Source organism: Triticum aestivum, chromosome 2D, assembly GCF_018294505.1.
Source record: "Triticum aestivum cultivar Chinese Spring chromosome 2D, IWGSC CS RefSeq v2.1, whole genome shotgun sequence".
Classification (NCBI taxonomy): Eukaryota; Viridiplantae; Streptophyta; class Magnoliopsida; order Poales; family Poaceae; genus Triticum; species Triticum aestivum.
In genome coordinates, this window is record NC_057799.1 from 616,240,236 (window position 1) to 616,255,446 (window position 15,211).

The following is a 15,211-nucleotide window of genomic DNA, read 5'->3' on the forward strand; positions in this document are numbered from 1 at the left end:
TCTGTGCCATCTGTTCGAGCTAGTCGTGTTTCAAGCGGTCTATCTTGTGCCTCTGTCCCGTACTTTGGCTCTTCTCCAATGATGAACGCGATGGATCTATTCGAGTGAATTGTGTTCAGGGTGGCCCGTCTCATCCCGCACTTCGGCTCTTCTTGATGACCAAACATGTTTGGATGTCTTCGGGTGAATCGTGTTTTAGATGGAACGTCCGTCCCACACTCCAGTTCTTCTTGACGATGAAATATGTTGGATCTCTTCTACCGAGTCATGCTCCCACACTTTGGCTCTTCACAACGACAAAACAACTCTTGAACTCTCTGAGTGAGCATGTTTTAGGTGGATCATCTCATCCCACACTTTGGCTCTTCTCAACAACATAAGGGTTAAATCCCTTCGAGCGAGTCATGTGCAGGTGGGCCAATTTGTCCTGCACATCAATTGTTCTCATCGATGATAGATGTATGGATCTCTCCAAGTGACTCATGTCTTAGGTGATCCGTCTCGTCCCACACTCTGATTTTTCTCAACAATGAAATGTCCGATTTCTTCGAGCAAGTTGTGTTGCATGTGTCTCATCTTGTCCCGCACTTCGCTCTTCTCAGCGACCAAACATGTATGGATCTCTTCGGACAAGTCATGTTTCAGGTGGGCCATCTCGTCCCGCCTATTGGCTATCAACGATGAGATATGTGCGAATCTCTTTGAGTGAGTTGTGTTTGAGGAGGCTCGTCTCATCACACACTTTTGGTCTCCTCCACATGAAAGCGAGAACAAGGTATGTTAAAAGTCAAGCAAGAAGCATTAGATGCTCCCGAGATCTATGTACTACTATTTTCTAACACGCCCGAGATGCTTCTCCAGCAATTTTCAGGAGGAAGCCTGAGATTGTACCTTCTCTAAGCATGGGTGCTCAGTGAGAGCATCTACAACCGGCATACTCAAATCCTCCTCAAACGTCCGCGGACGCAATCGGTCAGTGACCGGACAGGAGAGAGAATAAAAAAATGACCCAACTAGATCCCTCATATCATCTCTATGTATCTGGGCTGTCTGCGAACCCTCATATCGAGGACAAATGTAGGGAGCATATGAGGCTCCCGAACAGTCCGCTACGTAGGACGCGGTTACCCCGAACCACTTTTTTTCTTTATTCTTTCTTTTTCTTCTCCTTCTTCATCTCCACCAATCACGTGCAAGTGAACGACCGAACATATGAGAAAGAAAAATGAGAAGTGTAGCTGCTTGGACGGACAAAATAAGGGCTCAAACGGACACGCCCTATCACTAACCGGGCATGTCCGCGGGGTTAAGGGGTTCGGATTTGGTAATATTGGCTGTAGATGTTCTCTATGGACCTGACCAAACTCGTATTTTTACTCTTCAAAACAAAGTGGGAATATGTTTGTCAAAATAGAAGAATTTCTATCGTTGTGCTTGCCAAATGATATATCGTTCTCATAGTTTTGTCTAAATCTACAATCGCATGAAAAAGAATCATGATAAACTATTCCATGATCCACCGTGCCGGCCGATCGGACGGCCAGGAGGGCGCTGACAAACGCGGTGAGCGAGGACCTCTGGCTCACCCGACACCGATGTCAGGGCCAAAAAGCCGAGCTGTCGTCCGCGGCTGGGCTGGGGCGGAGCTGAGCCGACCGTCGGGATCCCCCAATCATATGACATGACGAGTCGATTTCATCCGGCTCTCTCCTCTGGAAGCCCCAAGGGCCAAATTCCATGCCCCCATGGCGAAAAGCTCCCACCTTTTCCTCCCCACGCCTCTTTATTTCCCACCTCCCCTCGTCTCTCCGTCTCTTCGCCCCACTGGCCTCGGCCTGCCCCTCCTCCAAGTCCACCCATTCGCCTCGATCGGCGCCGCCGGGTTCTCCAGCCTCCCTCCAGTCCCGCGGTACGGATCTGCCTGCGCCCCTCACTGGTTCTTGCTTTATTGTCCAGCTCTGTAACTATACTTATTTTCCTGTGGTGATGTGAGTGAGGAGTTCAGAGTTTGTTTGTGCTTGGCTGATGGAGTTGTTTTTGGCTCTGTTTGGGCTCTGCTCGATGATAGTCTGAAGCCTGAAGGCGATAGGAACCATGTGTGTGTGTGTGTGTGTGTGTGTGTGTGTGTGTGTGTGTGTATAGAGCCTTGAAGTTGCAGGATGCTTTATCTTGATTTACTGGCTCTCCTGGCTAAACGAATGGCTTTTAGTGGTAAAATTGGCAGACTGAAACATTTGTGAATTTAGTCGCAAGGTTGGCAGGCAGATTGATGTCTTTGCAGTAAAGCATGTTAGCTTTTGTTCTCCATATAATCCGTGATGCGTACTGTAAGCTGCTTTGTTTGTCTTGTTTCGGCACTTCCTGTACTTCTTATTAGTTGAGGCTTTAAACCAGGAATTTGTTATCATGAAGTCCTTAGAACTCCTAATAAGAAAATTAAAGGAAGTCTGCTGCCGTGCTTAGCTGGAAACAATCGAGTCATGTTGATGTTATCAGGCATGGTAGATTCTGTTTGGCATGGATTTGGATCAAATTTGCATTCTGAGATAGGTTTGTTTCTGGGATTTTGCTGCTGGTGCTGTACACATGATGCTTGTCATTTTTGCCTCTAGAGTCCACTGATTTTTTTTTCCTGTGGCCACTTCATTTGTATTTTTGGGTCGAATAAATCCTAGTATGAGAAGACCGCATGTGGACATATCTACCAACTTATCACCATATGTATCTATATCCTAGTTTCTCAATTCACCTATAGCATACTAATATAATAAATCCTTTGTTTCCCTAAGAAGTCGAAACTGTAGATGTTGTTAAAAAAATTGTCATATGAAGTCTTCTTCCACTTGTCCCACTAACTGTACCAGGAAGTTTTAACATGTATGACTGCAACTCAAATTTACAGTATAGGTAGTGAAATCAGCTGTATTGGTTTTAAAGTAGCACTGTTATATTAGCTACTAAGCACTAATTCATGTTCCTCTCAAGCAAACACCATGTGAACACCATAGTGCTAATTCTAATCATGATTCACCATTTCCTCATGTACAGTAATGGACTGAAAAAACATGCACCGGCTAATCAGATATATGTTTGATGTATTTCTTTAGCATTTCTGTGCAAGCTCATATGAAATGGTACTTGTTATTCTCATACTTCTGGATTTCCTTACAGGCTCTTGAATCACTTTATTGATTTCAACTGTGGTTCTTGTTCTCTTTCAGAAACATTAAGTTGGTTGTGGATGAGTAGGCTTGATATTTAATCTTTTGGGTTCTCCATCATATTTAAGGAACATTAGCTTCAGTCGGTTGTTTTCTTTTGATGAGTTCTTATCTTGTGTAGCTAAATTTTGCCTGCTACCTGACTTTCTTGCAGATCCCAGAGGACATTTAATTGCGTGATATGAAGTCTGTTTGCGGATTCTTTTTTATGCATAAGCTGCAGTGCACATGATTTTTGCCCGTAGTGCTGCAACATCACCGTTTCTCGTTTGGGACCAGTAAGCCTAATGCTCATGGACAGAGCTGATACTTCAGGCTTTCTCGGTAGTGGCTCGCATTGCAAGAACATTGACGTGTACTTCCATTTTGTGTACACTATATACTTTCTCGGTGGTGAAGTTGTTAAACTGGGGTTCTGATTGGTCAGCAGAAGCTATCGGCCACTGGGCAGCGCTCAAGTCATTTTCTGTCCTAATCCTACCTTATATATATTATCTGGGATGGACCTTACTATGACAAATCTTTGTGTTCGTGGGAAGGAACACATAGCTGCTTCATTCTCTCAAGTTGAACCCGCTGCCGCAAATTGCAGGAGTGAAGCCCTAGATGTAGCATCAGTTAAAGTTGGTTGCCTCGGGAGCTCGGAAGCAGCTGAGACTTCTAGAAAATCATTCGAGCAGAGAAGTCGAAGTTTCCCTGTTCCTGATGATGACTGCAGGCTGGTCCTAGGACTTGGACCAATGCCAAATCTGTATTCTGCTGACAGTCAATCATCTGGTGGGAACAGAGTTAAATTATCTGAAACTTTGTTCACTCCACATTGTACCGCAAGTGATTCTGGATTAGTGTTGGCGGCTTCAAGAGGCAGCTCAAGAAATTTGCAGTCCACGATAGTGCCTGGCCGCAAGGAGCATTCACATAAAAGGAAAAATGGTATTGTGTTCCCACTTATTGATGAGGGATCAACTTCAGCCAAAAGGAGATCAGGTGATTATGAGCTGTCACCTCAGTTTGCTCCAAGATCAGATGTTCTTTTTATTGATAGAACAACGGCAGAGCCTGATGTCCAGCAACACCTTGGAACCGGATATGAGGCCGATCGTGATTTATCTCTTGATCAGCACGGGGTCGAGCTTAGCCCCGAGCCTTCAGCAACAACTGGTTGTTCTTTTGCTGCAACGTCAGACACACTAGATAGCACTGATAACGGGGAGCAGAAAAATCATCAGCGCCATCTCAAGAAGTGTAGGTTCAATGGGTGTTCCAAGGGCGGAAGGGGTGCATCAGGACTCTGCATTTCCCATGGCGGCGGTCACCGGTGCCAGAAGCCAGGTTGCAACAAAGGGGCCGAGAGCCGAACGGCGTACTGCAAATCTCACGGAGGAGGAAAGCGGTGCCAAGAGCTAGGCTGCACCAAAAGCGCCGAGGGGAAGACAGAGTTCTGCATCGCCCACGGCGGCGGGCACCGGTGCGGGGTTCAGGAGTGCTCCAAAGCAGCACGGGGAAGATCAGGGCTTTGCATAAAACACGGCGGTGGGAAGAGGTGCATGACGGAGGGCTGCACCCGGAGCGCCGAAGGGTATCCCGGGGTGTGCATCGCGCACGGAGGTGGTCGCCGGTGTCAGTTCCCGGACTGCAGCAAGGGAGCACAGGGAGGCACCCTGTTCTGCAAGTCCCATGGCGGAGGCAAACGGTGCGTATCCGAAGGTTGCACCAAAGGGGCCGAGGGCAGCACGTTGCTGTGCAAAGGGCATGGCGGTGGGAAGAGGTGCCTCTTCGAGGGAGACGCGGCGTGTCCTAAGAGTGTTCACGGCGGGACCAGCTTCTGCGTGGTGCACGGAGGGGGCAAGCGCTGCGCCGCGCCAGGGTGCACCAAGAGCGCCCGCGGTCGCACCGATTGCTGCGTCAGGCATGGCGGTGGCAAGCGCTGTAAATCTGATGGGTGCGACAAGAGCGCGCAGGGGAGCACCGACTTCTGCAAGGCGCACGGCGGTGGCAAGCGGTGCGCCTGGAGCGCCGGCTGTGAGAAGTTTGCCAGGGGGAGGAGCGGTCTATGCTCTGCTCATGGAAACCTGACGGCCTCAAAGCAGGGCCTAAGCATGGTCGGGCCTGGCCTCTTCAGCGGGATCGTCGTCTCTTCTTCCTCGACGGTGGGCAGCGGCATGGACCGTGTGATCTCTTCTTCTCTCCCCGGCGCCTCGTCAGATTGCTGCGGCGAGTCGTTGGAACACTTGCAGAGTGGCAGGCTCATACCGCCACAGCTGCTGGTTCCTGGCTCCCTGCAGAAACCATCGTCTTCGTTTAACCCGGCGGGCAATGGCCAAGAAGAAGAAGGTGGCGGTATCCGGAACCAGAGCTTCGGGTTCGTCGTGCCGGAGGGAAGGGTGCACGGCGGAGGGCTCATGTCGATGCTCCGAGCAGGACACCTGGGAAGCAACATCAACAACCCGGAATCCTGAAAATAGCACATCTTCTGTGTGTGCTTTAAGGGAGCTTCAGTGTACTTGCTGTATTATATGATTCTGAGGGAGTAGTAAATACTGTGAGCGTGTAGTCCTTGTGTACAGAGCTTCAGTGTACTTGTTCAGCTGTATTTCATTTGAACTGCTCCATAAACGAAATTGCATTATCATAAACGAAATTACAGTCGTTGAAATTCCGAAATCTTCTATACTTGCTGTATTTGTATCAAAAACTGTTCCGATTTCATCACGTTCTCATATATTCCCACCAAAGGAACTTTCCAAATAGCAGTACAATTAAAGAAGAAATTGGTTACCAAGTCGGAATCAAACCACATCGCCGTGATGTTAAATGCAAACGAAAACGACCGTGCAAAGGCAACGCGTCGTGGTGAACAACCGAGAAAACGAGAAAAGCAAGAAGGGAAAGTAGATTGCACCCATGGCCACGGACGACGCGGGACGCTCGGAGTTGCCCACGGACGTCCTGGTGGAGATCATGCTGCTGCTGCCGCCGATCTGCCGGCGCCGAGTCCGCCTCGTCAGCAGGCTCTGGCGCGACGTCATCGACGAGCACACCATGGAGATGCAGAGCCGCGCCACGGCCCTCCTCTGGGATACCCGGGAAGCGGTCGCCTACGTCGTCGGCGACCTGTCCAAGTCGTCGACGACGAGCTACAAAGAGCTGTGGCGTCGGGACAGAGCGGTACCATACATGCGCCCCAGTAGTAGCCTGCAGCTGATCGGCACGTGCAATGGTCTTCTCTGCTTGTGCGACAACAAGACGGCTCCCGGCGGCGCCGTCACCCTGGTCAACCCGGCCACCGACGAGGTGCTGCCCGTCCCGCCGCTGCCTTGCGCACTCTCGTTTTTCCCGCCTGCTGGGAGATACGCCTCCTGGGAGAACTGGCACGAGGCGTACAGCTTCGGGTACCACCCTACGTCCGGGCAGTACAAGGTGGTGCACGTCCCATGCAGCATTAGCAAGGCATACAAGTTCGACGACATGCAGGTGCTCACTCTAGGGGAGGCGTCGTGGCGGAAGGTTCCGGCTGGCCCTGTGGAGGGAGCAAGGTGCAACCTCGGCGCTGGCATGGTCAGCGTTGACGGCGCGACGTACTGGGTCATAGAGAGTGCCAAATCGAGCTGGGTCGTGTCATTTGACCTCGAGAGCGAGGAGGTCACTCGTGTCAAGGGGCTGCCTGCCCAACCGGCCAGGCCTGATCACTGCCACCTGACGGAGGTGAACGGGAGGCTGGGCATTGTTGTCCGTAGCCTTTCGGGAACAATAAAGGTGTGGGTTCTGGACAAGGGGCGGCGAAAGTGGAGCTATCGGTACAACCTTACGCGGTATCGTGTCCCGCGGCCACACTTCGTGTATGGCGAGTGCATTTTGACACTGCAGGAGTGCTCGATATGTGGGCACTACAGACGGAAAGGCATGTGGTCATCATCCAACTACGCGGTGACGGTGCGGGTCAGACACCATGCTCATGGGACGCTGCTCGCGGCGATAATAGCCGGCTGGTGCCGGACATTCTCCTACGTCAAGACGATGGAGCCACTTAGCGTTTATAAGTTGCCAATAGTTAATGCCTAATGAGGATGTTCGTCTCTTCGTGACAAATTAGTTATTCTACTACTAGTCGAAGGAGACGCCCCTTGCCGTGTCGTTTTCCTTTTAGAACTGTTATCTTTAGGCAAATGATTTTCATCTCGGCTTCCACCGTTTTTTTTTACTCTCCTATTTTTTTTCTCTGTTGCGCATGTTAGTTGTTAGGTTTCTACTTATTTTTATATTTTGGTTAACAAAAATCCTAGACTTAAGGACCATCTTTGGTTAAGTCTATTTGGTTTATAGGGAACCAAAATCGATTTACCAATGAGTGCCAAATGCTATGGTTCTTCCATATGATTTCTGAATTCATTCAGAAGTAATTCATCGAGATCGTGCACCCTTTTCTTGTTTATCCGAAATAGACAACTCGCACACACTCTCTTTCCAAAAAAACCGAAACACCAACGACAGATATATTTCTAGATTTGTTGGTAAAATATTGATATTAAACCTGAAACTATCAGCCGATGGCTAGTGAGCTAAAAAGAAGAAGAAAAATGGACTGCTATTTTTCTTCTCTATTGTGCATGTTAGTTGTTAGGTTTCTACTTATGTTTATATTTTGGTTATCCGCAAAAAAAATGTTTATATTTTGGTTAAAGAAAATCCTAGACTTACGGAAAAGTTCTACTCATCTTCGGTTAAGTCTATTTGGTTTGTAGAGAATCAAAATTAATTTTCCAATGAGTGCCAAATGCTATGGTTCTTCCATATGCTTTCTGAAAGTAGTAATTCGTCGAGATCGTGCACCCTTTTTTATTTATCCAATTTTTTTATAAAGTGCAACTTGATAGATCCAATCTATTCTTGAAATAGATAACTCACACACACTCCCTATCCAGAAAAAAAAAGAACACCAACCACAGTTAGATTTTTTAGATTTGTTGGTAAAATATTGATATTAAACCGGAAACTGTCAACGGATGGCCAGTAAGCTAAAAAAAGGAAAAATGTTTATATTTTTCATATGCTCTCCCCTTATAGATAGAACGAACAAAAAGCAAAGTTTTTTTTATCGCTTACTTTGCTCACCCTTGTTTGATCGGTGGTGAGGACTTCCGTGACTCACTGCGGATGGAACTCCGTCTTGAAGACGGTGGCGGCGGGCGTGCCGGTACTCACATGGCCAATGGTGTTCGAGCAGTTCATCACCGAGAGGCTGCTCGCGGAGGTGCTTCGGATCTGGGAGCGTCTGTGGCTGGGCGGCACTGGCATTTGGAGCACCGGATACCTAGGCATTTGGAGCGTCTGTGGCATGGACATTGACAGAGTTCATGCAGCATGGAGGGTCAGGGGACACGGCTAGGGGCAGGGTAATGGGCCTTGCTGCCAAGGCTCAGGTGCCCATGGCGGAAAGGAGGATCCTCCCACCGTGATCTGCATCGCCTGCTCGATGATCTGATGGAAGCAAGAGGAGGACAATGACAGTGCCTTCTACACCTATGAACAAAGTTGAAAGCCCTACTGTTTTGGTTGTTGTGTAGCACAATGGTAGATGGATGTTTCACGGTCTCCTGGATATGCCACTCGCCTATTATTTTTGAATTCAACATTTACTAGAAAATTCACACAACCATGCGGTTACATCGCGAGAAAATTCAGGACGGACTATTATTAACAAGTTTGGTACTTCAGTGGACTTCTACCAAATTCATGCCTGTGCTTTGCTTCCAAGGAGTGCTTCGCCCCCCTTGGCTACCTGTCTCACCACCCAGCAATCTCGATGACTGTGAGTTGGGCCGGTGATGAGCAGACCAGAGTAGATAGGGCATGGTTTGTCCAGCATGCCGTCAAAGGCGGTCTTGAATCTTGCGATGGGTTTCTTCTTTGTCTGAGGTTGGTCAGTTGATGTGAGCCGGCCAGAGTGCGTGCCTGTCACACTTCATGCTTCCAACGCAGATTAAATCTACTTGATCTTCTTGAGCCAGCCAGGCGTCCTCAATGGTGCAAATTTTTTGACACCAGATCCGACAACTCGAAGAACGTATGGACGCAGCGCCGGGCGAGGGCTTTTAGAATGCCTTTGTCTTTGCAATTATGCTAAAAAGTTGCTATTATATCTGAGTCACGGCAGCCCGGTATTTTGTTCTTAACAAACATGAACCTGGCCCAGAATTGCGTGACTGTTTCGTCAGGTAGTTGTTGCACGTAGGCTAGATCTCAGACATCGGAAGGCCCCGAATTACTTGGGCAGTATTCGATGTGGGAGGTGGATGGGAGTAAAAATCCGATCCCTATTGTTTGCGGGCTTGAAGCTCCAACTTCGTTATCTCGAGAAGGGTGTGTTGATGTCGAATCGGCTGAGTTTCCAACTATGGCCTGACCACAACAATCATAGAGGAAATTTATCTAGGCATAACCAGAAACCTTATAATAAACCATGGCATACAGAGGACAGGAAGCCTAAACCCTAGCATCTCATCCACATCCAAACAAGGGCATTTACCAAAGACCACAGCCCAGAACAATAGCAGCATGACAGAAAGCCCACAAGTAGCTCAGCTCCAATTCTAGTCCATCACTACAAAACTGACCCCAGCTCAATGGCCGAAGCACAACATGACATTACCGGCATACCAAAATTACCACAAAGGCACAAACATCAACATTTGGGCTAGATGGCTAGCACACAGAGTAGCCATAGCTCGAAGTAGAGAGGGGAAACGGAGAATTTACCTTGGGAGTTGTAGCCAATGTCGAACATCACATGACTGGAGCCATAGGCCAACCAGGGGAGCGCGAGAGGCCACCAGCCGGAGACCGAAACGACAGCTATGTCAACAAAACAAAGATATATGTTCTGTTCAGTGACAAAAAAGAAAGAAATTTGGAAAAATTTCAGCATACTTGACTTGATAAGTTCAACAAAATGAACTGCTTGAATGCTGCAATCAATGCCTCATTATGGAAACAAGAGAAACATATATGAGAGAGGGTGGAAACAACAGGAACATGTAGGCAGACCTATCCCGCCAATAATTTTTTTTGGCAGTAAGCAGTTGCAGGTGAGCATTGAAATACTGAAATAGGCTATATCAGTTCTTAGGGTTTTTATACATGTACGCTACAGAAAATTGTACATTTATTAGATCTTTAGAATCTAATTTATCACCATACTAGAAGTAGTCAAGATTTATTTAAACTCTGAATTTTGTATTAATTCAGTTTATAATGCAATATCTAAAGGAAAACAAGAGGTGAAGAATACCCTTTAATTGTTGTACTCATCCTTCACTTTGAGCTTACCTCCCTTCCTTGCCACCCACACGTTCACAGGTCCAATGAATTTCTCAAGGAACTTCCCTAAAAGCTCCTCTGCTCCCTCCCAAGCTCTCGTGCCTCTGCTGCTCGCCACAACAGTAGCCACCGCGATCTGGAGGGGGCACGGAAGGAGGGTCGATCTCTCTCTAGAACACGCCACAACAAAGAACAGAGGACAAACATAAGTGAGAAAGGTCCATCCATGGTTCTAAACATATGTTCAGGGTACATATTCAACACTATGCACCACTCATACACTCAGTAATGAAATAGCAGCAACTACTCCACAATGGTTTAAACAATCATAATAGCAGCAGATCAATGATGGGATAGAGAGGAGTAAGTGTTCATAGAGAATTAATCAAATTGATTTACCAATAAGTGCCAAATGCTATGGTTCTTCCATATGATTTCTAAATTCATTCGGAAGTAATTCATCGAGATCGTGCACTCTTTCTTATTTATCCGAAAAAGTTTATTAGTGCAACTGGACATATCCAATCTATTCTTGAAATAGACAACTGGCACACACTCCCTTTCCCAAAAAAAAAACACACCAACCAGTTACATTTTTTCGATTTGTTGGTAAAATATTGGTATTAAACCGATTTTTTGGTTTTGTTGATAAAATATTGGTATTAAATCCGAAACTGTGAGCGGATGGCCAGTGAGCTAAAAAATGAAAAATGAATTGCTATTTTTCTTCTCTGTTGTGCATGTTAGTTGTTAGGTTTCTACTTATTTTTATACTAATATAAACATGCCCGTGCGTTGCAACGGGAGATAAAAATACACAACGAGAGATAAAAGAAACAGCACACGTCTCTAGCCTTCCTTCCCGACCGCGCCCATGGTGGCTGCGGTTGCTGCGGTGTCCACCTGATCACAAAGCATTCTAACATGAACAATCCCAAGACGATGGGCTCATCCACCACACGCCCTGCTCATCCTGCTCCTCTCCTCTATGTTGACGTTTTCAGCCCGGCGCAATCGAATTCTGAAGCACATCAACTCTTGGAGAGCCTTTAGAGGGATGCACTGTTTATACCATGCGCCAACATAGAGCAGAAACAAACAGGTGCATTCAAACAGTCTCACATACCCAAATTCCTTTCCCTTTCTATTGAAGCTCATTGTGCTCTAATTATACATGAAACCAATGGCAAGCAAATAAAACACTTGCATGATTTAGAATTACAGGACAAACTCATCATATATAGAATCAAAGAGGAGGACAAAGGCCTGCTCAATGATCTGATGGAAGCAAGAGGAGGACAATGACATGCCTTTTGCACCTGTGAACAAGTTGAAAGCCCTGGTGTTTCGCTTAATGTATAGCTCAATGGTATATGGTTGTTTCACGGTCTCCTGGATGTGCCACTTGTGTATTATTTTTAAAACTCAACATTTAGAATTTAACTTCCAATAATGTTCACATAATCATTCCATCCTGATAGTTACACCACGAGAAAATTCGAGACGAACTATTATTAACAAGTTTGGTACTTCGGTGGAGTCCTACAAAACTGACTCGTCAAATTGACAGAGTACAAGAACAATGAAAACACACAAGATTACAGATAGCTTAACGACACGATAAAGGGAAAACAGTATTCAAATATGGTTTGGACTACAGTAGTTACTAAACACATCACGCGTTACATGCTTCATCCTCCTGCATCATTATCTCCTCCTCCACTACTCCCCAGCAGCAATTGCCTGGTTTTCCACCGCAAGACGAAGGGCAGCAACTCTACGCACAGTAGATTATTGTTAGGCATATGGTGTACTCCAAAGTACAACAAAAATAAGCTGACTACATAAAAAATGAAGATAGCCAACCCATTTTCATTTGTAAGTCTTAAGAAAAAAAATGGGGAAAACTTCTAATATGCAACTTCTCACTATACATCTGGAGTTTCATGTGCCTGTTCATTCTGTTCATGTGGATCATACTAAATCAGAAACTACCCCATATGAATTTGGTGTCAATTTGGTATTTGACTGCTGAATAAGCAGGGCCGTCGAGGCTCTAAATTTAGGCTGAATTATTTCCAGGAAGTCTTTTACCTGACATGTATTATTTCTTATCAGTTCATTCTAGCAATGAAAAAGGAACATCAATCTGGATACATGAATCTCTACACATCACAAATTTTAATTGATGGTACAATATTTTAACTTAATAAATGTTTCAGTTATTTATTATCCAAAAGCAGATGTACACTGGACACATTTATCAAGTTTTGAAGCGATATGACTAATTCTAAGGTAAATGTTGCAGAAGCCTCGACAGATCCTTGAACTTCATCATTTAGTTAATATCAATAAGTTGAAAATTAAGATCAGACCTTGGAGCAAGTGTAGATAACAAGAGTCAGCCAAGTCCAGGCATTAGGTGCGCAATTTGAGGAACCATCACCAGCTTGGTCGAGAAAATATGATAATGGGGACATCAGTTGAAGTTCATATTGGCGTTGTGAACCACAAAGCTTACATGTGCCAACATCTTGTGAGTTAGTTGTAGGCAACAGTGGACTACCACCACATGAATACCTGCAGGTAATTAGACACCAAAAATCGAATCAGGTTCTGAAACTAAAATAGGTGTATACTTAGAGAAAAGCATGATATAATAAATAATAGCAAGGACATGATGAGTTCTACCTAAAGCATTGTTGAGGATATGCATCCAACCGTTTCTTAAATTTTAAGAAAGTTCTGTCGGCCCCAGGAGCTTTATCATATTCATACTTTTCTCCTTCCCATTTTTCTTCTTCATCATTACCCATGTCCATCATCTCTTCTGCCAAAAGTTTTTCATAGCTACTAGAACCTACACTGGCTTTTCCCCTCGATTGTTCCTTATCGTAATAGATATAGAAACAAGGAAGAACTGCAGAAAGAAAATTTCATGAGACAAAAACACTTGGATCTTACGGTAATGAGTTCTGCAGAGATTTCCCTCACCTGGTATACTCAGGTCATTTACTTTCTCCTTCACTGCAGCGCATTTTCTAGGGACATTATTAGCACGCTTTGATTTGTATTTCTTCTTTGTGTTGGATGCCACCGTTGCGGCCTGCTCGAGTGCTGCAGCCAAGGCATCTAAATCGAAATCATCATCATTGCTGTTGGAACTCTTGTTTTCTTCTTCATTATGTTTTCCCGCAGAATATGAAGGAGTTGGCTCATTTGAGCAAACCTTTTCTTTACTTCGGACTGACCCGTCCCCATTATCATTTGATTGCATACCACCATGGCACTTCTGAACCCTTAAGACCTTCCAACTTTAAGAAGCAAATAAATCCAAAGGTCAGACAAACAAACCTCAAATCATACCGAATATATGAGTAACATGTAATTGTGCCAAACTACCGATGGTAAGTGACACATACTTGCCTTTGGGGGTTAGGGCTGCATTTTGGCATCGGGCAAACAAGAACATACAGTGTCCGCTCTTCAATGTTAAGCTTCGCAAGAGGAGCATAAACCTGAAGTTACCACACACATATAAGAAAAACATGGCAAAACTACTAGTGCTGGATAGAGGTATTGGGTACCATCATAGAAACAAGCTAGTATGCTACACGAATTTAGGGCACTGTAAGTCTGTAACATAGGTCCAAAGATGATAAATTCATAGCACTCCATTCCCTTATATGGACGTCTATCAGAACATGCTTCAGCTCTTAACATTCTTAGCCAAAAAGTATAAGAAACTCGCCTGAGCAACAAGGCAGAGCCTGGTTCCACACAATTTGCATTGGAGTAATTCAGCTTCAGCCCCCACATCCTCGGCTGGCCAATCCTGCAGAACAAGATTCAAAAAATTACTTAAACATGAGCTAGCAATAGCCTCCCCTTGGGGAAATTGTTCCACCTTTGGGGAGTAACAGGAGATAAAATTGGTCCTAGAACACATTGGAACTTGTAGCATAACAAGAGAGCTTATTTCCAACTTCCCAAGAGAAGGAGCAGCATAGCTTCATCTCTGGTAACGAAATTGAAGAAGAGATGGAGAAGAGAACATCAAGTTGGCAACGACATACAGGGACCCCGCCGATCTTGGTGGTGTAGTGGTCGGCCTTCTCCCGGTAGTCCTCCGCCCAGGGCCCCGGCAGGCCCAGATGCACCTCCTCCGCCATCCCTACCGCGTCCCTGTTATCCCTCGAAAGATGCGAGGTTCGCGGAGCTAGCAGACGGCCGCGGGAGGCAAGAACCGCGGACTCGACGGCCGCCGCCGGCGGCTGGTAGACAGGGGTTAGGCGGCTACTGCGTGTGCTCTCCCTGGGGGAAAGCTATTCAGGCCTGGTTCTGCGAAAGGGTCTGGACCGCCATGGGCGGGGACGAGGCCCAGCAGTGTAAAGAAGGCCTGATGGCCCACGCTGACGAGCTGAATCAAGTGGTGCTGTGTAAACATTGCTCCCTTCAAAAATCTCGTTCACTGTAATTTTGTCAAATTCATGAATACACAATAATAATAATATTTTTCACCGAATTATTTTCGAATCTCATTCAATAAATAATTTTCGAGTCACAACATTTTTCAAATTCGCGAACATTTTTCACGGAATAATTTTTGAAAAAAATTGAATATTTTTCAAAAGCGAAAAGTATTTTAAATCTCGAATTTTCTAAATATTTTT

The 15,211-nt window shown here is 45.8% G+C and overlaps 2 protein-coding genes across 2 annotated transcripts; one reads left to right on the plus strand and one right to left on the minus strand.

The window, feature by feature from the left end:
* Nucleotides 1-1,699: 1,699 nt before the first annotated feature.
* Nucleotides 1,700-5,880, plus strand: LOC123054985 (uncharacterized). The gene is made up of 2 exons (XM_044478871.1): nucleotides 1,700-1,909; nucleotides 3,376-5,880. Exon 2 carries the CDS (start codon nucleotides 3,722-3,724, stop codon nucleotides 5,678-5,680), a length of 1,959 nt encoding a protein of 652 aa, XP_044334806.1. The 5' UTR covers nucleotides 1,700-1,909; nucleotides 3,376-3,721; the 3' UTR covers nucleotides 5,681-5,880.
* A 6,147-nt stretch (nucleotides 5,881-12,027) lies between these two features.
* On the minus strand, nucleotides 12,028-14,863 carry LOC123054986 (programmed cell death protein 2-like). The gene is made up of 7 exons (XM_044478872.1): nucleotides 14,615-14,863; nucleotides 14,290-14,373; nucleotides 13,965-14,056; nucleotides 13,533-13,852; nucleotides 13,230-13,458; nucleotides 12,914-13,118; nucleotides 12,028-12,315 (listed from the first exon to the last, which is right to left on the minus strand). The coding sequence occupies exons 1-7, from the start codon at nucleotides 14,708-14,710 to the stop codon at nucleotides 12,214-12,216; spliced, it is 1,128 nt and encodes a 375-aa protein (XP_044334807.1). The 5' UTR covers nucleotides 14,711-14,863; the 3' UTR covers nucleotides 12,028-12,213.
* Nucleotides 14,864-15,211: the final 348 nt, after the last annotated feature.

What these genes read in the sequence shown, in the direction of transcription:
- LOC123054985 (XM_044478871.1), top strand. Translation starts at nt 3,722, where the DNA reads ATGGACCTTACTATGACAAATCTTTGTGTTCGTGGGAAGGAACACATA.
- LOC123054986 (XM_044478872.1), bottom strand. Translation starts at nt 14,710, where the DNA reads ATGGCGGAGGAGGTGCATCTGGGCCTGCCGGGGCCCTGGGCGGAGGAC. An exon ending in TATCCTCAACAATGCTTTAG is followed by an intron (nt 13,119 to 13,229) that starts GTAGAACTCATC and finishes AATTACCTGCAG; the next exon opens with GTATTCATGTGGTGGTAGTC. An exon ending in TTATCTACACTTGCTCCAAG is followed by an intron (nt 12,316 to 12,913) that starts GTCTGATCTTAA and finishes TACTGTGCGTAG; the next exon opens with AGTTGCTGCCCTTCGTCTTG.